Source organism: Cavia porcellus, unplaced genomic scaffold (genome assembly GCF_034190915.1).
Source record: "Cavia porcellus strain 051 isolate PalLab524CR breed Dunkin Hartley unplaced genomic scaffold, mCavPor4.1 scaffold_22, whole genome shotgun sequence".
NCBI classification, from domain to species: Eukaryota; Metazoa; Chordata; class Mammalia; order Rodentia; family Caviidae; genus Cavia; species Cavia porcellus.
In genome coordinates this window covers 19385857-19411740 of record NW_026947505.1, presented here as the reverse complement: position 1 = coordinate 19411740, position 25884 = coordinate 19385857, and the positions used below count along the sequence as shown (strand labels likewise).

The 25884-nt window shown below is 35.9% G+C and overlaps 1 protein-coding gene and 1 long non-coding RNA gene across 4 annotated transcripts in view; one reads left to right on the top strand and one right to left on the bottom strand.

Annotated features, from left to right (window-relative positions):
* The window catches only part of Themis (thymocyte selection associated), a 169176-nt gene that overhangs the window by 93909 nt on the left and 49383 nt on the right, over nt 1-25884 (bottom strand). For all 3 annotated transcript variants that reach the window (XM_063232884.1, XM_063232883.1, XM_013151126.3), the window contains 2 exons: nt 20510-20968; nt 1769-2817 (listed from right to left, as the gene is read on the bottom strand). In XM_063232884.1, coding sequence (XP_063088954.1) covers nt 1769-2817; nt 20510-20968 — 1508 coding nt within the window. The remainder of the gene's footprint in view (nt 1-1768; nt 2818-20509; nt 20969-25884) is intronic.
* LOC134472067 (uncharacterized) lies at nt 1353-4428 on the top strand. Its single transcript, XR_010041888.1, has 2 exons — nt 1353-1811; nt 1937-4428. It is a non-coding gene; the product is annotated as an uncharacterized LOC134472067 (long non-coding RNA).

Genomic DNA, 25884 nt, shown 5'->3' with positions numbered 1-25884 from the left:
TTCGCAGCACAGACAGCATGGTTTGGTGATTGTGTTTGTTTTGTGTCTCTCCTAATGAAACATTTAAATCATTTTCATGTGTCAAAAGACATTTTAAAAATTTAAGCTTTTTCTGAGTGCTTTTTCAGTGGCTTAGGATTTTTGAGGGCTTCCTTTCTGTCATACATGCCATGGCAGCAAGTATAATGGGTATCAATTACTTTGTGTCCCCTACTCTCTGCGTGCTATGGTCATGGTATGTCTATTACTTGAGACAAGCTGACTTCATTTCCTTCCTCATTGCTGTGGTCTGAATGCATGACTTCCTAACCATTTTGGCAAAGAACAAGTGTAGTAGGTGTGAATGCTTTTGTCCCCACTGAAATTCATGTGTTAGAAACCATCGCCAACACAGCAGAGTTTGGGATGAAGCCTTCGAGAAGGAGTTTAGCTTATGAGGGCTTTGTCCTCTCAAGGGATTGACTCCTACTCTACAGAAATGCTGGGGGAACCCATGTACTCTCTTCTGTTCTTCTGCTTCATAAAAAAATACAAGTCTTGTTCCCTGGAAGATGGCAGCAATGGTGCTTTCAGGAATCTGGAGACCAAGCCCACCTCAATATAAACTTGGATGTCCCAACCTCCAAACTTTCAAATTTAAGAAAAGCTTTGTTCTTTATAAATTACCTAGTCTAATTTTCAGGACATCTTTTGACTTGTTCTCTTATGTCTTCTTCAATGCTGTTTTACCAAATAGAAAATTTCTTTCTTTGGATTTCATCTCTTTTCCTGAAAATAAGTTTGGTGATGTTCACTTGATTGCCCCAACATAGTCAGAACACAATGTGTGACATATAGAATGAAAAGTATTTCCACATCCATATCAGAGCGTTGAAGCTCGAGGCTAGTTACTATCTTTCCAGAATGTAGACAGTATAAACATGGTTTCTCTGTTTTACTATTTGCTTTGTTTCCCTAAACTGCTAGTATAACATCTGCCAGGGCAGGATGGATTCTCTACAGACATTGTGTTACCTCAGCCGATCAGCAACCTGCACCTCCTGGCAGAAGGGCAGGTTTCTCTGCAGCCAGCAGGCATCATTTAAGAGGCACAGACCTTGCATAAAGAGAAAGCTGAACAACCAGCCCAAATCTTTAGCATGCTTATGGGATCATTCATTCTGTCATGATCTCATACTGTCTCTAATGTTATTGATTTTGCTTTTCCATAGAACTGCTAAAGATTACAATTCTAAGACGCGAAACATGAGCAGATGCTCGCATTCTCACACACATTTCTGCCAAGATATTTTTACATCTTTCTGCACATAAAACAAAACGAAGACATGTGCTATAGACGCATGCTACCAGCAGCCAACCAGAGGAGGCGTATTTATTGTATGCTCATTTCCTGGATGAAGTATTAAAATAATTCTACCTAGGAAAAAATGAGCAGCACTTTCAAAAGGAAAGATTCGCTTCTGAGGCACCTTATAAAACACTCTAAATTGCCAGAACTCATGGAACCGGCAGTGTGGGCCATCACATCCAAATGTCATCTCTGCTATTTCTAATTCCATGCAAACTTCACACCACATCTACTGGTTACGCAGGAAAACAAAATGCTGCAAAAGCTTACAGCTCAGTGGGTACCATTCACCGACTATGTGCATCAGTAGGGCTCGTTTCAAATCTGTGGCATGAAAGGAAGTGAGAAAATTCAGGAGAGTTGGAACTAATCCCTCAAAAGAAATCCTCAGGAGCAAAATCTGTGGAATCACGGCCTTACCTTGGGGGTTGTAGGTGAGCCCGCTGTGCTTTCTTCTGCTAAGGTGAGCAGGGTTAACTTGGTTTCCTTCACAGGGGGATGCTTGGGAGGAAGAGGCGGGGGTCGCAAGACAGAGCTTTCGTATCTCCGCATCATGTAATACTGTTCTTCCGTAATCTCTTCTACCAGAGTTCTGACTGTATGTGATCCTGTGTCCCTGGACAAATTACTCACCAGCCGAAAAGTCATATTCAAGCGGCCAATGGGAATCTCCCAACATTCCTCCAGGTTGGCAAAGTCACTTATAAGTAGGTAAGAGTCTGTGATATCTTCCTCCAACTGCAATCCTGGGGTCGCAGCCAAAATGTCATCTTCAATGGAAAGGTCTCTCACAGACACCTTCACGTTGAATGGCAAGCAGAACTCCTTAGAGAGTTCAGAAATGTGGTACTGTTTCTTATCGTGAATCACCTCGACGAAGCCTCCCTCCATGTACAGAGGAAGCTGCGCTGCCTCGTAGGACTTTTTGAGGATTTTTTGACAGGCCAGAACATTCACCTCTGTCTTTTTCCCCTCACAGAGGACTTCCGTCGTCTCAGAGCGATGCACCAGATACTGGTCCCCAACAGAGACAGAGGACAGCTCCTCATGAGGAGAATGAAAGTCTTTGGTGGCCACCACATGGAGGAATTCCTTCTCACTCTTGGCTAGCTCCAGGTCGTAGGCCGTTGGGAACTCCCGAGGTCGCCTCTTGAATTTGCCTTTGTAGCTACTGGGAATCAAAAAGTGTCTTTTAGGAAAATTGCTTCTAATTTCTGAGGCTAAGATCCTTGATGCCTGGTACTTTTGATGGATCACAATGGTTTTCCCAGGTTGTAAAATATTTCGGGGCAGCTGGTTTCCGTGAGGTACTTCTATGACTTCAGCCACTATGGGAAACTCTTTATCGGTCATTTCAAAGAGATCTTCTGTAGATAACAGCTGAGGAAACCAGTTAGCATCATAGGAGTCGGTTATGTCTTTGACTTCAACATCTAAACTGGGGAGAATGCGGATTATATCCTTCCGAACTGAAAAGAAAGGAAAGAAAGAGTGACATTTCCTGCCTCAAATGTTTGCTGTGAGATACTCTCCTGGTACTACATCATTTCTCTTTTTTAGTTTTAATTTTTATTAAGACACGTTAATAGCGCATTCGTCGTGAGGACTTGGTATATAAACGTAACACATCTTATTTCTTGTGGGAAAGGAAAATATTCAGGTGATTCTAGTATGCTTCTGACATGTGAGCTTCATTTCTTTAAATTTTAAGAGGAAAGACATATCTAAAAAGTATACTTTGGTACAAAAAAAAATTTTAAAAATGTACTTTGACTTAGTACAATGGTCCTATATATTTTACTTGTAATTTGTCTGGTTTTCAATCTGTATATATGATAATTAACTTTATCTTATAAGGTCTTATGAGATAAATAAATGAATCTAATGTTGGAAAACTAAAAAGAAGTAGGAGGAAAAGGGAAAAAGAAGGAAATCTAAATGTAGGAATCCCCTCCATTGAATTTAGTAACCATTATTACCCAAAAAAAGTACTAATAAAAGTAAAAACAAAACAAAGCTATAATCCCATTTTTTAAAAAGAAATATACATTAACTGGTCCTTTGGAGCCATATAAACTCCCCCAAATCCTCCTCTTCCTTGTCTAAGGGCAAGCATTGTCTTGATTCCAACGTCAACCAGCCCTGTGTATGTACTCACAGTTTCATGGCGTAGTCTTGAATATAGATACATACTTAGGAATATGTGTATAAAAGTGATATGTGGTATCATTGTAAGTCTTATTTTTATACATATAAACTTTATATGTAAAATTGTTTTTTAAAAAACAGTGTTGGTATTCCAGACAAGATTCTTCATGGATAAAGTCCAACATGTATATTCTTTTTATTTATCCTGTGGGCTAAAAACAACACTGAAGATTCACCAGATATAAAGTACTTAAGATTAGTATAGGAAAAGGTTATCAAAATGCAGTCTTTTTCCAATGTCAAAGTTATTTCTTTTTCCACTAGTGCTGGGTTACTCTCAGAAAGCAAAAACACTGGTGACAGAAGGGTCACAGCTACTCAGAGCCCTTGGCAAAGCGACAAATGTTTTACCACTGTGTCCCCGAGGAAAAGTGAGTCACTATATTATTTCAATAATTCTTTGAGACCACAGAGACACAGTATTATCCTGAAACCATTAATCTGCTACCCACATATAGTATCAATACAAATGGTCCTGATTTTAAAATAAGGTTATGTGTTAATATGAGCAGGATTTTATAGCAGTTTGTGTGATTTTGATGTCCTTTTAACATAAGTCTTATAGCATTTTCATGGTCCACTACTGTTTCTTAGTATCTCTAGCCATTGTTAATATTCCTTCCAAGTTTTTGATACTGAGCAATTTAGAAAACTCAGAAGATACAATTCATTGTTATAAACATTACTTTTGTCATCACTTTTCATATCAGTAATTCTTTATGGAACATCTGAAATCCATAATGTAATAAATTGTATCATGTCATATAGGCCATGTAATAATGCTATAAAAACACAGCACGAAAAAGTATTACCTTATTTTCTTGAGAACAAAAATGGAAATAAATGGTTTCTTGAAGACTGAAAATTGAAAAGATTTTTAGATTTCTTAGGAAGAATAGAAAGTCTGAGAAAATATTTATCTTATCCATTTTATTTCATAAAGTTTAGTATACCCTAAATTTTGTTAAGTTATATTATCATAGGCTTCCTGAAACCTGCAGCAGTTTTAGAAACCAAAATCTTGTTATTTTAACAAAGGTGAATATTTAATAACTCCAGAGCTGGCTCTAGATGGGAATCCTAGGCTTCTATCAGCTCTCAAGTCTAGGGAAGAACAAGAGATCGATAGACTAACTAACATGAAGACTTTCTGGACTCTCTATATTAGCCTATCAGCTCACATGGACCCTAATTCAAAGCTACATCCCTATCTCTATTTGTACACAGTGGGTAGGAAATAATCTTGCTATCCTCAGAGGACTCTATCACTATCTGAGAAGGCTCCAGGGCAGGCTACCTAAACTTGGTGAATTTTCTGTAGCTGCTCACTGACCTGCCATGTACACTTCTGTTCCCAAATAGACTGAACTGATGTGAATGTGTCACACTACACATCTCACACATTTGACATAGTAGGTTTGACTCCTTCTGCTTGGATATTTTTCCCTCTAATCTTGTGATTCTTCTCAACTTTTATTGCTATTTTCTTTGTCTTTAGACATCAACCACTACTCATGCAGCTGTAATATATCTTGGTTCTCTAACCTTTTTTTTTTGTATATTCATTTCTAGAGCAATTTTGTACAGTGTTGTGTGTTTAAATATCTCTATGGTTCTGCCTCCTCCAAAGGATAGTCTAGAGAAGTAATTATCCTGAATTCCAGATATTTACTTAGATAGTCACTTTGCTATCTAGCAGATTCTCAGAATCAACATGCCCAAATTGAATCTGACCTTCTCATCAAAACCTGGTGTTATCTGGTGTTTTCCGTGTTTTAGTTGTTGGTCACACCTTTTTATTTCTGCAGACCACAAACCTCAGAGACATCCTTAATCTCCCTCTTTTTCTAACACGTGATGCCCTTTTCATTGGAAATACTATAGTCTTCCTACACTATTTCTCATCTGGTTTATCGCAGTGTTTTTTGAACCAGAATCCACACTCTGAAATCTCAGTGGAATGACGAGAGATCCTCTGTAAAGGCTGAATCAGTTGTGCCTGCCATCTGTTCCCATACCCACGATGTCAAGACAAGCCAAAGTCCTTACTTAGTCCTGGGTGCATGTGGATCTCATTAGCTAACACACCACTTCACTCTAACTCACTGCTTTTCTCTGAACGCAGCACAGTCTATTCTGCAGGGTTCTTCCCACTTCCGGCTCTGTCCTTCAGCTCCACAAGTTTCTACTTCAAATCTGCCCAAATACAATCTTGTCAATGAGACCTATTCTACAGGTTCCATTCAGCATTGCAAACATCCTCTGAACCTTTCTCTCTGTTTTCTATGTTACCCTTCACTTTCAACTACTTCATGCAACTTGCTTATTCATTATGACCATTGTCTATTCTTCCTTTTCTCAAATTGAAGCATTGTTTCCCAAGCAGTAGAGGTCTCTCATTGTTTGTCCATGAACATCTCGTTATTTACAATGGTGCCTGGCTGAAGCAGATATTCAATGCATCAATTGAAGGAATAAAGAACAATTGTCATGAGAGGGCACTTCAGTGGGCATTAAAAAGAAGAATTCTGTAAACAAGTATAGTTCCACATAAATTTTACTGGGGAAGAAAGTTTTTCACTGTTAAAACTCCTACTGTACATAACAGCAGATATTGTATACCTCTTTTAAAATATCTAAGGGTGTGATTGGCCTTAATGACTGGTTCAATAAAATAATACCTGCATTGCAGAAACTGAAGTTTCTACAAACCAACAGATATATTAGAGTACAAAATATGGGCAAAATGAAGTCTTCTTTGCTCAAGATTTAAATCTTTAGTTAAAAATAATAAGGAAAAATAACAATTTATATGGCAAAAGAAAAATTCAATATAAGGAAATGGCATATGCAAAGACAACCACCAACTCTTAGATGCATCAGAGAACTAAGGTTACAGGGCAGAGCACTAGCCTCAAAACTAGGCAGCAGGTGAGGCTGAAAGTTATAGCTTACTGGGAACAGGAACTACAGCAGGACTTCAGCAACTGGTGAGAGCATCTCAAGAGTAATGCATTAACTGCCGCAAATTAAGAGTAGAGTAGCTTGAGAGAGAAACTCCTAAAGAGGACCTCCCCAAGTTCCTGAATCTTACTACCAAGGGTCTCACAAGTTCACAGGGTGAGGACCGGAGAAAACCCCCCAGGTGCTATCAGTACCATGAAGGAAAATATGACCATTGTACAATATAGCCGGAACACTATGGTTTTCTTCTTAAAAGTCCTGTCTTCAGGGAAAACTGCTTCACCACAGCCTAATCAACTTGATGGTTTTTATCACAGCCTGATCTTCTATGTGGGGAAAAGGAAATGCCCAGCTTCAGCCTTCTCTGTAATTCCATGCAGGGAGGGGAAAACCCCAGCTCCAGCCTCAGCTAACCATTGCGCCTCCCTATAGGAGAGGAAAAGCTGAGCTGCAGTTCTGAACATTGCATCTCAGATGCACAAAAATATAGGTTATACAAGGCTCCCACCACCAAAATCCCTCCAATGCATCACAGGGCTTCTGGGTCATGACCGGAGACCCCAGGTGAAAGAATGATATTTAAAACCGTACATAATACAAAGTCTCTAGGGAAATGCAACAGAGGTGACAAAAGCAAGGACACTATAGGGAATTTCATTTTCTGACCTCTACAGCTACAAAGGAGTCCATCTCCAAAGGAGACAAACATAAAACTTCTCACTAAATGACTATTTGCCTCATTTCTTCTACCTGAAAGGTCCTAGCTGGCTTTCCAGAACAAAGCAAATAAAAATTAAACAAAAATAGTTCAAAGTATGGTTAAGTGGCAAGTTACAAAAATATTTACATTTATGTTACAAGGTAAAAGTGGTTTAGTATAAAAAAGAAACAAAGCAAGTAAAACTACCACATTCACACATGGTGGAGATTTTGGATTACCAGGCCAGCAGTTTAACATGTAATAAATAGATTAAGGACTATCAATAACAAAAAGATGTATAAAATCAGTAAAGGGATGGACTGTCTAGGAAAAATTAAAAAGAAATTATAGAAATGAAAAGTACAAGAACAGAAAGGAAGAATGAGCCAGCCACGGTAGTACACACCTGTCATCTAACAGGATTGAAAGTTCAAGGCCAGCTTGAGAGACTTGGAAAGAGCCTGTCTCAAAATTTATAAAAGAAAGAAAGAAAATATAGCTGGGGCTGAAGTGTAGTGAAGAGCACTGACCTAGCATAGATGAACACTGGATTTGACTCCAGTACTACAAAAAAAGGTAAGTGAGTAAAAGAACTTAAAACATACATAAATGATCAAGAATTGATGAAATAAAATGGGCACTGACAAGGGGAAAATTGACAAGCTTGAAGATGTACTAATTTGAGTTTCTGAAATTGAAAAGAGAAAGAACAAGGTTTTAAAAAAACTGAAACAAAAGATCAAAGAATTGTGGGACAATTAGAACAGATATAACATGCCCAATTTGGGGATGTAGGAGAGGAGCAAACGATCTGCAGTGTTAGACTGAGAATTTTCCAAATTTAATAAAGGACAGAGAACAGTAAATATCATGAACACCAGAAATAGCTATATTCATAAACATGACATTGAAACCCAGGGAAGGAAAATTAAAAACCCTTACCTAGAGAGGAATAAGAACGCCATTAAGTTGTAATTTTTTCCAGAAATTATGCAAGCAAGAATAGAGTAGACTATGGACTTAAATACTGAAAACATTAAAGTTTTGCACACAAAAATAATCTTGTAAAATTATTTTTCAACATTAGAGAATAAATATTTTCTCAAGCAAAAATTAAGACAATTTGTTACTAATGCATGCCAGAAATAGTTTTTAAAAGTTCTTAACAAAAACAGCCAGTAGTAAAGATGCACATAAAGAATGAAAAAAAGGTTAAAGATTTTGTTTTTAGTCTGTTGGTCTAATAAATAACAGATTGTTTAATATAATAGCACAGGCATATTGGGTGATTATAGCTTATGGAGAAGTGAAGGTAAAGTTTAAGGGCTACGAGGAAAAGATTGTGAATATACTTGGATACACAGTCTTTTCATATCCATGAAATTATTTGTGTTGTTTGAAATTAGTTGTGAATTCAATTGAGTGTAGATGCATATTTCGAAGTCTAGGACTGCAATTTAAGTTTTTTTATATACTATCATTGATATACTAAAAATGAAGAGAAATGAAATCATACGGAAAAAAAATAAATGCTAAACTAGAAAAATAATAGCACACCTAGTTTTTGTTTTTGATACTTGGACTCATGACATTGCACTTGCCACTATACCACTGAGCTGTATCCCTCATCCAGCACATCTAAATTTGAGATAAAGATAAAGACAAACGTTATGAAAGCATGGCCTGTACATGATTCTCTGAGAATGGAAAAAAATTAAAGAGCAAGATAGAATAGGACAGAGAATATACTGCACAGCACGAACACCATGAGCAATAGAAAGTAGAAAAATTGGGAACTGTCAGTAATTAATCAATGATCTGGCCTTTTGAGAATTTCAGTTAAAGCAAAGCTGCTCATAATCGAGCTCATAGAAAGTAAAGAGTGTGACCATAAACTGACCCCTTGAGTGGCAGTCTGAGGAATGGTTATGTATTCTAGGAAGAAATCCAAAATAGTTTTTAAGGAAGACTAAAGTAAATTTAAGGATTTGACTGGCTAGTTGAATAGCTCAATGGGAGGAAAGATTGAAGAATAAGAATCTAATTCTCTTTACTATCGGTCGTGTATAGGTTTCAAATATACTGGCAACTCAATCCTCTCACGTCAGTTAGCGCTTTGAAATCCTTTCCATTTTGTACACTATTCTCTCCATTTTTCATGTATTTTAGTTTCCCACAGATAAAGTCACAATTTATGTTTGTTCAAAGAACCTATGACTTGAAAATAATAGCCTCGAGTTTTAAAACTAGAATAAATTGATTTTTATGGCAAATATTATTACATCTAAGGCTTTCTTCTGGAGAAAGACAAAGAAACCAGCACTTCTTATTTTGCTTTTTAAAGAAAATAGTAACCTACATGCTTTCATAAAAATATTTAAAAGCTGAAAGGCAAAATTACAGTCTTTATTAAATTTATACAACTTGGCATATATGGTTCTAATCATGTGTATTTGTGTGTGTGTGTGTGTGTGTGTGTGTGTGTGTGTGTGTGTATTACACATCCTTTAAAGAAACACTTACTGTTTTAGAATTAAAAATGTAGGAGGGTATGGTGATGCACACTTGTAATCCCGGCATGCTGTAGGCTGAAGCATGAGGATTACTGTGGGTTCCAGGCCAGTCTGGGTTGCAAAATGAGTTCAAAGTCAGCGTGAATTGGATAGTGAAACCCTATCTCAAAAAAGACCAAATAAAATAATCTCTTTTCTCAAAGAAGGATATATAGTGAGCTACTTTCAAAACTGTCATTTTCTAAAAATTTCTCTGACTTCAACTCAGAGCATGGGAGACATTCCTGGAGGTATTTATTACAAATTTTCCAATTTCAAATCGTAGAGAAGAGAAAACAATCCATACTTATGCAACCTTATTTGAGACACTTCTCTGCTTCTTTTCTTGTGGGCGAGCATGAATTATTCTGGCTGGGTATGTTTTCTGATTATCCTCAGGGTGCTTTTGTGAACAACAATTTATGTTCAGTTTTCTCTAACAAGGCTCTGCTGATTTCCTCTTCAGGCTGCTGAGTCATTTCACCAAGCTCTGTCTTTCTGACTGCTCTGTCTGGGAAAGTCCCTTCACCGCCAGGGAGAATGTTAATTAGATGTGACTCTTTTCTATCTTGTCCACTGCAGTAGTGCAAACTGTGGGTGTTAAAGACCTCATTAAAATGAAGGGAAACTGAAGAGAAGATAAAGACGTACAATGAGGTGTAGTTGCTACTGTACAAAACATGTTTCCTTGAGCAGTTGCTATTGAGCTGTAGGATACATGCAGCCTGCCCTAATGTGCGATCCAGTGCTTTGTAATGTGGGTCTGAAAATGTTCTGCATCAGTCTTATGTAGCTCCTGAAGTCATGATGATTGTTTCTACCTATATTTTTTCTACAAAAGTTTTATAAATTTTAACTCAGTGTCTTCCAATTTCTAGTTTCTTTTTACAAAACAATTTATTCATAATCAGGAAAAGTAGCTAGACATTTTCACTTTCTAAGTTTAATTTATCAATTACTTTCCAATACTATGTACTTATTCTTTCAAGATATTTTCATGAATTTCATCTCAATCTATCACTTAGTGAATTATTGCATTCCATATTTCTTTTGCATTGTGTCTTTATTATATGGCAGTTATGAAACTTCCAAGTAATTTCTGAGTTCTGCAGTGTTCCAGACTTTTAAATTTAACTTTGTTTTGCAGTTTATTGTTATATTTTAATTTGTTGGTAAAAATTCTGTATTTTTTTTCATTTATTCAATTCCCTTTCAATTTAAGAGAAGCTGTACTGCAAATTTGCATTTTCATACACTGTATCCTTTGGTACATCTGCTCTGCATATTTTTAAACACAGAAAGTATTTTTAGGGCCAGGGATATAACTCAGAGACACAGCTTCTGCCTGCCAAATGTGAGGTCATGAGTTTGATCCCCGATATCAAAAAAAAGAAATAAGTTTTAGAGTTTCTCTCTAACTTTTTTAGGGGTAAAAAACATAGCAATCCTAGATGAGAAATCAAAAGTCATTTAAGATGAATATATTTGCTTTTGAAATGGGTTTATTTATAACATTACTTTGCCTTTCACAATTTTGTTTAGTTAATAAGATAATAGGCATTTCTTACATTAGATGATACACTTCAATAGGTTTTTCACTGATACTTGTAGTGGTTAGTTTTATGTATAAACTTACCTGGGCTATAATACCATCCATAGCTTTTAAATAAAGCATGTTATCCTCCAAAATGTTGTTGGACCTCAAACATTCAATTACAGCTTTTAACAATAAAAACTGAGATTTCCCGGAGAAAAAGAAATTTTGCCTCAAAGCTGTGGCATTAACTCCTGCCTCAGTTACCTGCCTGATTACATACTTACAGAGTTAGAAAAGCCCCCATAACTGCATGAACCAATTCTTTTAAAGAAATATCATATAATAAATAATTGCATATATATTTATTAATAACAGTAATATCAGATGGTTCAAAATATTATGTCGCCCCAGTATTTTTAGGGATGCATTAGATAAAACATTGCTAATAACTGAAAGTAAAAGCATCCAACCGAGAATGAAGGAGTACACCGAAGGTGGTAATGAAGATGGTTCAACCCATTCTCCTCACACCTGCTTCTCTCCTCAGATTCAGTGCTTTGCCAGTCTGCAGCAGACATCAGAAAGCATCCTTCCCTGTGAGATCGAGTCCCCAGGAAAGGCGCACAGAGCCTAAGTGAGGAGCTACTGCAGTGAGGGAGAAGCAGGATGAACCCTGAACATCACAGACACAGAGCTGGTCTGTAAGTATCCCAGGTATACATCTTTAAAGTGTCTCATGGGTGATTATTAATAAGTGATAAGCAATTGCCAGTCATTTGATAGAAACATTAAACAAGAATGAGCAAAATTTAACAAACTTAGAGAGAGAGAGAGGGCTATAGTATGCAAAGGATGGTGCTAAAATCAGGCAATAAAAAAAACCTTTAAAGAAAACAAAATCTCTCAGAGGTACGATAATGCATTCTTTAAAAAGATCAGGTATAATTTTAAAATGTTATAAGAAGTAAGTATTGGAAATTAAAAAGTAGTAGCTGAAATTAAAAATTCACTTAAGACAGTTGAAGGTGCAGTTAAGGAATTTTTCCTGAAGGAAAATCAAAGACAAAGAGGCGTAAAATAGAGAAGAGTCCTAGATCAAGAGTGGAGCTTTAAAATGAGATCAATAGTTAAAGAACAAGAGAAAAAATATAACTAACAAGATATTATCATAGAAATCATGACAGAGATGAAGAATCTAAATGGTAGGTTGAAATCTACTCCTTGAAAAGAAAGAACAGGCTGCCACACCAGCACACAATCCTAGAACTCCATGGATATCTCCCAGAGACAATATTGAAAGGTAGAAAATAAAGGAGTAACGCTTTCAAAATTGTAAGGGGAGAGAATTTCTTAAGGTGTGCAAGTCACCCAACCATCCATCATATGAGTAAGCAGGATAAAGATGTTTGAAATGTGCAGCGTCTCTAAGCAATTAGTATCCCATGCACCATTCTCAGGGAGAAAGTGGGGAAAAGGTCCCATCAGAAATGGAAGAACATCAAGAAAGAAGAAGTTCGTCATTTGATTCCAGAAATAGCTAATCACAACACAGAAGCAAATCAAAAAAGGAAACCATGGCACAGTTTTATAAGGAGGTACTGGGACATCCCTGTAAATAGTTGTACGAAGATAACAGCTCCAATTGGAGCATGAATGTGGGGTTCCACATAGCATACCATCAAGGTGGGAAATAATAGACAGATTTATTGATAGACTATGCTCTGTGGACAATAGCATAGTGTGACTTTTTTTCTTTTTTTCTTTTTAATTTTATTTAAGGAGAAAAGAAAAAAAAAGCAGAGAGAGGGTACAAGTTATACAGATTTGCAGAAAAAAAATGAACAGTAGGAAATCACTAGTTAATGGACTACATACTGTCATCTTAGAAATAATTGTTCAAGTCACAAAATTAAAGCTTGTAAAGTGGACATTCCATCAATGATACTGCAAACAGTTCTGTTCAATGATCCAATAAAACTCTGTGATATCATATTCTATCTTATACACTTAAATATACATGCAGTTATATAGTTTAGAGCACTTTCTTTTCCTCTCTTTTGTACAATGACTATTACACATTTTGGGTTTCATTGCTCTCACGGTTCTTATTACTTTTTTGGAAGAGAGTAAAACCAAATGTGACATAACAGAACAGAATCGGTCAAATCAAAAGGGTGGACATAATAGATAATGTGAAAACATAACACAAGGTAATCAACAATGGTTACCATAATGCCTCCCGCTATCTCTAATAGAATTGCCTACACCATTAGTTATAATACAATTGAACAAAACAGTAAAGAACAAAACTGACAAAGCCAAACCATTGGAGACATTGTAGGTCTTCAAAAGTAGATAAAAGTCAACGAGAATGGGCGTTATAATGAATCTCATTATCTTCACAGCTGATGCCTAAATTTTCGAACCTGATACTATCCAGCAAAACAGAATAGGGGAACATCAGTTAAAAACCAGATGGTGAGAGTAACACAGGGCTTTAAATCGAGGTAATGGAAAGTCAAAGTGGGTTACTATAATATATCCTGCTATTTTTTCCCTTTAATTAAAAGGATAAAAATTTTAAAAAAAGTATTAAAAAAGTAAATAATGGAGTGGAGATTGAGATAAAAGAGGGCATAACAACGAAACAGCACAGATCAAAACATAACCATTTAAGCAGAATAGTGTTTCACCACCAGATAATCCTGACCTAAAAGTAGTTACCATATTGTCTCTTTCCTTGAAATCCTTGAGTACAACTTCGTATACTGTAGCATTAAGTATACCAAACAATGTAAAACCATTCAAGAGAATGACAGCATTACAGAGTATTTAGAATCGACTAACAGAAAATGAATAATGGTTTCTGTATAATCTCCTTGTCTTTAAAAGGTTTTTGCTTATACTATTGTACATAATAAAATCCAGCAAGATACAACCTATTTAGACCATTGGAGACAGAAGGACAAAAGCTAGATGAGACTTCAAAACAAGATGATACTAAATTAGTACTACCTATTAAGATGTCATTTTCTCCAAAATAGCTGTTCCTATCATCCAATCTTCTCTGCCTCATTTTTGTTGAGCTCTTATTCTGTCAGTAGCTGTCAGTTTGTCTTCTTCACTTTATTCTCTGCTCCATTAGTCGTGGCCTCCACTATTTCTGGATTCTTTGTATTTTTCTTTTTTTAGAATATCCTGCAATACTCTCTGTAGAGTTGAATTGGTGGTTGCAAATTCCCCCAGTTCCTCTTTATCCTGGAAGCACCTTGTTTTCCCATCAATTTCCAGGGACAGTTGTGCAGGATATCTCAATCTTGGCTGGAGATTATTATCTTTCAAAGCTTGAATTATTTCCCCCCACGCTCTTCGTGATTTGATGGTTTGTGCAGAGAAATCTGCTGTAATTCTGATGGGTGCTCCCTTGTAAGTGGTCTGTTTCTTGTCTCTGACAGCTTTTAATATTCTGTTCTTGTATTGAATTTCTGGAATTTTTATTATTATATGCCTGGGTGTTGCTCTATTTGGGTTGTAGGTAGCTGGGGTCCTGTATGCCTCATACATCTGAGTATCTTTACCTTTTGCTAAATTAGGAAAATTCTCCTGGATTATTTCTGTGAGTAGCTTTTGTAGTTCATTTGTTTGTGTCCCTACTTCTTCTTTTATGTTCTTAATCCTTAAGTTATGGATCCTCTTATCATCTTCTTGTCTTTGTATTATTGCTGTTTGTTTCTTTGTTATTTTTAAGAAGTTTTTCATTTCATTCTCCCATATTACAATTCTGCCCTCCAGTTCAGATAGTCTGTCCTTAGTTTCTTTCAAGCTGTTATGCCAGTCTTCTATAGACTTCTTAGTTTCTTGGTAGTCCCTTTGAACCTGCTTCACGTATTCTATGCTTTCCCTGTTTTCTCCATCAAACAATTCTCCCCTCTTTTTCTGTTCTTCCATTCCACCATCTGTTTTTTCTTGGGTGGGGCTTAGCATTTCTCTAACTATTTTGCATACTTCTCCTTCAGGTCGTTGATAACTTCATTCCTGAATTGGTCTATGAGTCTCTCTATATGGTGCTTTATGTGTATTGGTGTGGTGTCCGCTATTGCCTGTTTCTCAGAATTGGGGGCCGAGGAGCCTTTCTTGTTGCTGCCTCTTCCCATATTCTCTGTTCCTTATATATGCAAGCTTATATGAGAGGTCCAGCTTCTCTCCCTGTCAGCCACAGCCTGATCGAATTGCGCCGGTTAGGTGTTCCCACTCACCGCTGTGCACCAGGCAGCCTACGCGGGGGCCCGCCCCTCCCGGCCTCCGTCAGGCTCTGGGATCTGGGTTGGGCCAGCCTACGGGGTCCGCCGGCAGCGTCACGCAGGCCAGGCACTTTTCACCAATCCCGCCCGAGAGGGGAATGTGTGGCTGGAGTCACCACCGCGCCCTGCTCCCGCAGGACTGCTCGGGCCCAGAAAGTCCGCTGGAGTCAAACTGTGGTGGAGTGTCAGTTTCTCTCATTCACCTCGCCACAAGTCAGAACATGCCTCCCTGCTCGTCCTGTTTTCGACTCCGTTCGCAGACTCCCGTTCTCAGAGTTTCCGCGCGTCTCTCTCCTTGCCGAGCTGATGTAGAGGCAGCCAGCCACCGCGCGGCGGGAAACCCAAATCGCGGCTTCCAATGGCGCAGGGTCCAGCCTCAGCAGCGAGACTTTTCTGTTCCTGTTTTAGCACCAGGACTGCATTCCAAGTTGGTTTCTCTCAGCCGAGTTCGTTCCTGAGTCAGCAGAGCATAACTCCACCTGCTTATGTCTCTTTAGTCCGCACCATACCTGGCTTCTGAGCCTAGTTTTTCAGAGAGCCTCCGGTAGTTGCTGTTATCTGTCTGCCATGTTCTCCTGGAAGTGTGTGACTTTTTTTCACAACTATGTTGGAGGGAACTGAAGAAATCCCAGCAAAGAAAATTATGAGGAGATCATTAGAGAAAAACAATTATACATCTCTTGATTCAGGAGTGAATCATCACAATAATTAAAATGCTAATACTCAATCGTGACTTACTATATATTGGGGAGAGAGAACTAGAAATATAAGAGAATTACATATTTATGATCATGTGGGAAAATCAGCAGTTACTACCAAAGACTGTGGTTTGAAAAACAGCCTGAACCTATTATTTGGAAATGTGAATACAAATACCAGGAAGTAGGGGAACTCATTGAAAAGATTTACCTTGGCATAGCACAATCTGGAGAAAATGTGTGAGTGGTTAAGTGCACAAGATTTGAAGACAATTTTGCTAATAAATCATTTCACTACTCTTTGGCTTTTGTTTTGATAAATTTAAAAATTATTTTTTTAAAAACAGATAAAAGAAGTCTTAGAACACTATTTTTCTGCAAGGGTTTAATCACCTAATGTATAATATTTGGATATAACCTGAGTGTATGATTCACCTGTATGATTTTTAGGTCTTTGCTTATAAAATGAGTTAATTTTTTATGTCTGAGCAAAGATTGTACTCTTAAATTTTGCACAGAAATGAGGCTTTTCTCCTAAAAGAAAAGGAAAATGCCTATGTAGTACCAAAAATTTCAGCAGTAATTATTGATCTACATGTAAAAACTAAGCACTACTTAAAAAGCCTTAATGGCCAGGACCTCTTTTTTATGAAACAAATTTAAATAGCTGAATATATATTTTAATTGCAAGTATTATGTATTCCATTTGCTATAGGAATATGAGTTTTATTTTCTTATGAAAAGCATAAACACATCATGAAATGACTCATGAGACAAGTTATTAATGGTGTTGGATTGTTATTTTCTAGAGAAGAATAAAAATTTTTTTTTTGGTCTTTTTCCTTTTTATCGGTATCAGGGATTGAACTCACGACTGCCTGCTTGCAAGGCAGGCGCTTATGCCGCTGAGCTAAATCCCCAACCCCTGAAGCATAATTTTTTAAAAAATCACTAAATATGTGATTTGGGTCATTGGGATTCTGGTATATAATGGGATTTGATCAAGACTTGGGAAACAAATATTTCATTTAAAGACTCTGTTTCTTTGTTAAATAGAAACTAGCTTGTCACTAACACAGTAAAACTAGTCATAAGAGTAAACAGTCTTTTAGTCAGTTTCCCTTCTTTGCCATGTTATCTTCTGAGTAAATCAATATTTCAAAGCTTCCCGTAATCTTCAGTCATTTTCATCTCTTGCTTCTCTTACGATTTCTATAAAACTGCCTATCCCCACTCAGGTTTATTCTTACTATTGTCTCTTTAGAAAGAAAGGACTCGAGCCAAGGCAAATTTACACCACACCTGAATCAAGAGGCCCGTGGAAAGCAAACTTCCAATGTTCTTTGATTTCAAAGTGTGCTTGAATCTTCAGTTTAAGAAAGAAAAATCTAAAGTACAATTGGTTCAAATGTAGCATGCATTTATACGTTCAAGAAAACTGTCTACATCACGAACATTTTTTAAATTTTTTTTTTTTCTTTTTAAAAGCTCGGGGAAGATTTCTCCCTCCGCCCCTGGTCAGTGCCCCTGGGAACCACTCTCCCTTAGCATTTGTGCCCAGGTCTTGCAACAATAAAGACAAATACATAAAAGAAACCTTAAAAACTTAAATATCCAGAAAAATGAAAATGAAAATTTAACTTTATAAAGAATGGAAATTAGGGATTTATATTCCAACCAGAAGCTGTCATCTGGGATCTCGATTTAGCAGCAAATCATATTTCCTCTATTTAACTTTAACCTGTTCTTTTGATGTTTATTTTTACTAACTTGCATCTTCATACAGCAGGTTGATCAATCAACCTGCTGGCTGGGAAAGGGCTGGCTAGATTTTCCTTCCAATAGACTTCCAATTCCTGCTGATTGGGTATGTTAAATACAAGCCCAACTGTGCTCTTCTGTCTTTCCCACTGATGTGTGTGCTGTACACACCTCCAATATCCTGCCACAGACCCTGATGACATTTGTGCTTCTTCTCTACTCTTTTGATTGGGAGTTTTTAGTCTTTTTGAAGAGATGTCAAGACCTTGTGGTTGATGGCACCCTCGCTTGAATATTGGCATATTTACCTCAATCCACCCTTCCATTGTGTTCATTATCAGCTGCAGGGTAGCTCCAATCTTGCTCACCCCCAAGCTGCCAGGCCTGTTCCCAACCTGTCCTGCATGCTTACATCTATCTCCTCATCCCTCAAGATTTGATCCTTAATCAAAATTCGTTGGAAACTGTAACCATCTTGCCCGTGTGCAAGGATATACTTTCATTTGCAGTCATGTGATAGGTATAAGATGATAATAGTTTTAGAAAACCGAAAGCTTGTAAAATAATAAAATACTACTTACTATTTATAAAAACTGAGAAATATCATTTCAGTTGAATATTTTAGAATACCTAACAAAACACAAATAAGAGGTCTAAAATTTGCTATGTCCTCAAGATTTTTGTACTATTAAAAATTGTGAGTGGATGGGGTTGGGGATTTAGCTCAGCGGCATAAGCACCTGCCTTGCAAGCAGAGGGCCGTGAGTTTGATCCCTGGTACTGATAAAAAATGAAAAAGACAAAAAAAAATTGTGAGTGGATATGGTGAGTGGAACTTACTATATAATCAAGTTCAAAATGAATTGATCAAATTTCTCATTAAATATTTTATTGTGATTTAACACACAATTCTAAAACCTACCAAAATTTACATCGTTTTTCTTTTTATAATTGTTAACTAACCAACAATAATGATGGAAACAGGAATAAAACAGATTTTGAGATATATAAGAAGATGACTTTGGACCAGATAATTTATAATTGCTTATTATATATGGCTTCATGTTCTCAAGGTTATATATGATGTCTTAATAAAACTTTATTTCACTCTCAGAAAACAACTCTAAGAGGTAAGCAAAAGATACACCATTATCTCCTTTGCATAGACAAAAAGAGTTTAAGCAGCTCACACAAAGTCACTACTTATAAAGTTATGGACCCAAAATTAGAATTTATTACTTTTGGTCCAAGTTCTGAGCTCTTTGCTCCCCTAACTACCACACTTATGTGCCATAATCTTGAAAATTCAAAGCACTAATACATTTGGTGTAACAATGCTCTGTCCAAGCATTCCAAATTTGGAATACGAAAAATTCAATGAAGATTGCAAATTAAAGCAAACACACTCACAAAATGAATGTATGACATCATTTTCCTTAAGTCAGTGAGAGTTTGACCAGAAATGTGTAAGAGAGGAAAAAGGTTGTTATAAAATAAAAGAACTCAATGAAAGAATTCATACTTGTAGTAGCACAATTTATAATAGCTAAATCTTGGAAGTAGCTGTATGTCCATCAACAGATGCATGGATACAGAAAGTATGCTATCTATCTATCTATCTATCTATCTATCTATCTATCTATCTATCTATCCATACACACACACACACACACACACACACACACACTCACACACACATGCACAGAGTGGAGTACTGCTCTGCTATGAGACAAACTTGAGTCATTCATAAGAAAATGCATGCATTCTGAGACTATGATGTTAAATGAAATAAACCTGACACTCAAATATCCCATGGTTTCGCTAATAGGAGAAACCCAAGAGCAAGATAAAAACAAATAGTAGAAAGTAGGGAGACAGATCTTTCTCCAATTCAAAAAGGATTAAGAGATAGAGGGAAGAGAAGGAAAGGGGTGAGAACAGGAATGAAGATCTATTATGTAAATACACCGACTCGATACAAGGAATACAAGCTATCTCTGCTCCAAACATGCATGAATAGAAACTTTAAAAATGTAAAAGGATTTACTAGAAAAGCTGCATCCTGAATCATTTTCTTACCGCACGCACATAAGAAAATCTCTTTATAACCCAATATTCCCTCGTCTAAAAATAAGATCTTTTCTAACCATGTTTAACAAGTAATAATAAAAAGATTGCTACTTTAATCTTTTTGCACCTCACAGTTATAGAACCTTACAAATGTTTGATAACACCAAACAGCTTCTAATAGTCATATACATATTACTATTCAAATAAATTCTTGCAAGAGATGTGTAGCTTGCTTTTGTATAGATCAAAAATCTAAGTCTGGAAAATTTAATGAATATATCAGAATCCCATTCTTTGGGCACAAAACCTTCCTTTCCCTCAATCCCACAATAACCATGTTCACAGAACCCCTTTTTCAGTGGATACTCACATTTCATTACACCTTGTATTTCATAGATAGGCTTGAGAATCAAAGCACCGTAAAAGTCTCTAGGGAATGGGTTTGTCCAGTCCCACTTATCTGCGAAATCTGTAAGTTTCACAGTTCGGGTTCTATTCTTGGGGATCTTCCATTCAACTATTTCTTTTAATGTGTAAATATGTTCATCTTCACATTCATAGAATTCTCCTTCTTGTGTCACAGGCAACGTAAATGAGTGATTTTGATGGTTCCTTACTATGACGCAGTTCACCATTAACTCTCCATTAATGTCTTCAATTGAGTTGAGCGTGATTTGTTCACCCTGTTTTATGGTGAGATTCTCCAGTTTTACATCCTTCTGATGATAGAAGCAAGGATGCCCTAGTCTGCTGGGTCCAATCTGGGTTGTTCTTGTAATTTCCTCCATAGTAAGGTAGGGAGTTTTATCAGCCACGATCTTAAAGAGACCTAAGAACAGAATGCCATATATCAAGAGAGATCTTAGAATGAGTATTCTCATAACAGTATTAAATCACAGTATTAAACCATGAAACAAGTACAGTGGAGGTTTCAAATGGAATAAAAGATTAAGTTTTACAAGATTAGAGAAAATTGTTTTAATCCTGACTTCTAGTCAAAATGTCAATATACTGTTTGTAGATTACCATGGCATTAACCAGGCAACATAATTTTTTTTAAAAAGGGGGAAAAAAGAAAATATAATTAAATGCAAATGTCTGTTCTTTAAAAGGGGAATCTAGATGCCATGAACTCTGTCTCTACTTGCAAAAGACTCTTAAGGAAAGCATTTAATCTCTAAAGGTTAACATTTTTTAAAGAGAGAAGATTGGATTATATTAAATTTTCCATGATTATATTATTTAAATACAATCAAGAGGTACTCCAGAAGAAAACTGATTCATAGTCAAATTAATGATTTAAAAGTTATAAAGACAATAATAATTGTTATACAATATTGTGAATGCAATAAATATCGATAAATTGTATTCTTGAAATGATAAATTCGTTATGTGCATTTTACCATGGTAAAAAAATCTGCACATTTTAAATTAATGTAAAATTTCTCAGAAAGTTTGCATGCATTACAATTCTAAAAGGAAAGTATGACATGCAAAATTTCACACTTTTTTCATTATAAAATTATTGGTGAAACATTAATAAATCATGACATAATATATGTCTATATTTGTGGTACTTATAACACTCCTTGGAAAAATATTAGGTTATATAGTTGCTTTGGATAAAGTACTCTGGGTGATTTGTCATTCTTTCCTTTTCATTTATTATTTTTGCCTTTAAAATTTCACCATTGCACTTTTTTATTAATTTCACTATTTGAATTTTTTCTCTGATACTATCAGCATAATCCCTAATACAATTAGATGGTTCTCCTGTTTAAATTACTCTTCCTGTAGACACATCTATTTTGTGTCACTTTCAGAAATTTATTTACTGAATAGATTTTAACCAATTCCGTAGGAAATGAGAACAAAGGAAAATTTAGCTAGTAGATTTCTCAAAGAAAGGGTAAATTTATGATAATATTATGTACTAAAGCCCTCTAAGAAAGTATATTTAAAGGGCTTTTTGGAATGACATATCTTGGAAAGATTACTTACTAGTTTACTAAACAAATGTATTCCAATTAAATTAATCTATAAGCAGCAACCTATCAACAAAATTATAATATATTTATGTATATTTAAAATTAGTATTAAAACACTTTACTGGTGAATTATTTCCATATTTATTCTTGCTTTAAATATATTTTAGTTATTTGTTGATGTTAACTCTTTGGAAAAGTGAGTAATGTTAAACTAGTCAGAGTGAGTCCTGAGAACCTTTGAAAACTGGAAATCACGCATCTACTATATGGTACACTTGAAGACAGAAAGGAAAAGGATAGTTTACTTTGAAAGGATTTCATATATATATATATGTATATATATATATATATATATGTATATATATATATATATATATATATATATTTTTTTTTTTTTTTAAACCAGGGATTGAACTCACGACCTTTCACTTGCCAGGCAGGCCTGTGGCACTTATTTTATTATGCCTTATATCAGGGAAAATCCAACTAAAAGCATTATTCAATTTCTTACAATAAATAAATATGTGTACATGTGTACATGCAAATGTGTGTTTGATCTCATCTGTCAGGAATGAAGACTTATTTCTCAAAACCCATAATTATTATTAGGGTACAGAAAATTCAGCAGTTTTGGGAAAATAAGTTTAAAAAAGTTACCCAGCATTTCAAAAAAGTAGCAGTATATAGCTTTATTTCCATCCAAGCTATACTGAGGATGTTAGTCACAGAAGAATTAATTCAGCATTGTCCTTCTTGGGGGATTGAACTTACCCAAAGTAATAACAGACCTAAAATATTATGAAGCTGAAACAACCTGTAACCCAGAGTTACTACTATTTTAAGTTAATCATTCTTTCCAGTGCTATATTATTGGATGTCTCTATTGCAGATAAAGGTTATCTATGAACCTGTGTATTTTCTCTTAGAAAATGATGCAGTAAACAGTTTAGCATACTAACTGGCAGAATATAGGAGAAATATTTTATTAATGTATCTTCACATACTATTGCAGATTATCAGACAGTACCAACCTATAAACAGCTACTCAACGCCATACAAAGTAGGGAAACATGATGTCATAGTGGAAATTCACTTTCACAATGAAAGAAATTAAACATAGGTTAAAAACTCAACAGGACTGATCAGCTAAATTTTCCAATCCTCCTTCCAAATTTTTCACAGTGTGTTACGGTTTATGTTTAGATGGCCGTCCCAAAGCCTCATGCAGTCATGGGGGTGGGCTTCTAGATTTTGTGATTGTTTCGAGATCCAAGGCTGGGAATATGGGTGTAAGTGCTACACCACCCTGGGACAGGTGGCCTGAAAACATCAGGGAGGGAAAGAGGCTTGCTCTCTCTCTCTCCTCTCCTTTTGTCTCTTGTTGCTTTTGCTGTCTTCTGCTGCTACGAACTGTTGCCCGTCTGCCATATCATCCTGCCTTAAAAATAGCTGATTAGGGACTTAAACCTCCACAAACTGTGAGCTAAATAAACCTTTCCCTCATTTATTTTGGCCATTGGGTATTTTGTCTCAGCAATAAAAGAAAAATAACCAAAATAGAGTGTAATGATTTAATACTAAGGAAAACATGCTATACTATTTTTCTAAGGGAAAACAAAATACATTGTAGGAACTGAATAATCTCAAAGGTTATTATAAAGTAATCCAACACATAATATCTATAAAAATGTTAAGAAAAGAAATCCGCTTTTTTATTTAGCTATTAAAATGAACTTTATTAATATTTTTAAATTAGGAGAAATTGTTCATAAAGAACATGTCATTTACAAAATAAAATGCCATGAATTAAATCATTGAAACCTGGTTAATAAGTGGATATAGTCTTTTAAAGTTTTTTCCTTAATTGTTAGATTTTTAAAGAGTTGATATTTTTTTATTTAAAGAGAAAGAAACAAAAAATACATGGAGAAAAAAAGGTAGAAATAAAACGGAATTATAGAAAAATAAACGGTAAGAAATCACCAGTTAATAAGTTACATATTGTAATCTTAGAAATAGTTGTTCAGGTTACAAAATTAAAGTTTATGTAAAGTGACATTCAACAGTTTTGCTCAATGATCTAACAAAAACTTAGTAATATGGTTACGAGTCCTGTACACTTGTTTGAGAGTTGATACTTTTTAACCATTTCTGTTTGGTTTGGTTTGGTTTGGTTTGGTACCAGGAATTGAACCCAGGACCTCACACTTGCCAGGCAGTTTTATCAGTTCTTAAGGCTTTTCAATCATTATTAATAAAAAGTAATAACTGAAATTTGTTTAGAAATTTGCAATTGTAACAATTTGTCATATAAATCATTTATCTTCACAATAATCTTTTCAGGTCAGTAAAATGAATAATGTTACTGAGAAATTCAGAAATGGCCACAATTTTTACAGATGAAATCCATGGTTCTCCAATATCAGAGCTTTGACCTCTAAACACTGGATCACACACATGCCAGGCTACCTCCTTCTTGCACTTAGGACTTACAAGGCCACCTGCTTACAAGAGCAAGTTCATTCTGGTTCTCTAAACTAGGCCTCTTTGCATGATCAGCCTTGCTCAAATGCCCCAGTGAGAAAAGGCCAGCAATCATTTTCTGGCTCACTGTGCAGAATTCAGCTCAGCAGAGAGTTTGTGCTACTTTTTTTCTTTCTCCTCACCAATGGCCCCCCCCAACAATAACTGAAAAAATTAGATTCCCCAACAATGTACCTTCTACCTAGCATGCGATCTTTGTGAAGATTACACAGCCCTTGTCCCCACTAGCCTGCTTTCCCAGTTCCTTCCAAATCTATTTTTTCCATCTAAAATAAGAAATCTTGCGGTGAACTTCCCTTACTAATTCTTGTCATCCTCCATATCAATTAAAATTAGAATTATTCAAATAATAGTTTCTTGGCATACCTTGCCATTACATATGTGATGCAATTTTATTTTAAAAATAGCAATATGTGGCAACTCTTTAAGAAACAGGTATATTTTATGGATAAAGATGTGAACCTTTGAGGAGATGACATAAACTGAAGCTATCAGAGATGATTTTTAAGCAGGGGATCTTCCTCCCTTTGGGATGCAGGAGGACACATGATTTTTAAAGCCTAACTTAAGGAACTGATTTCACTGAGAGGGAGGAAGAAGTCTGGCGCTGGTCTCACCTGTACTTATGTCAGATAAGCAGGTTTCCAGAAGACATTAGTTCAGGTTTTTAATAAAGTGACCATCACAAAATGGGTGAATGGCTTTACACAGTTCCTGCAAATCCTGTGTCTTATGAATGATATCAATACAGACACAGTCAACAAAAACAAAAATGAGAATTGACTTTTTGAAGCTTTCCTTCAGCCAGATTGTGAGATAAGACAGCTCTAGTGTTGCCTATTAAAATACAAAATATGACCAAAACTTTACCACTTCAAGTTGTCAAAATATGAATTTATATTCACTCTTATAAAGAAATTTGCCTTTGAGATAGAAGGAAAGGCAAGATGAATAGACACAAACTTTTTCAAACACAATCTCAAACAAACACTTGAGATGCATGTTAAAAACATCTAAAGGACTGAAGCAAATGAAGGTTTGGAAACAAATCCTACTGCTATGTAGTTCTGATCAGAAGTCTGTTCTCTCCATTTGTGTAGGTAAGTGCATCTTGGCTGCTTTTGTGAATGTCTTCTTCTGTCTTTTGGTCTTTTTTTTTTTTTTTTTTTTTTTTTTTGTCTTTTTCTTTTTTATCGGTACCGGGGATCGAACT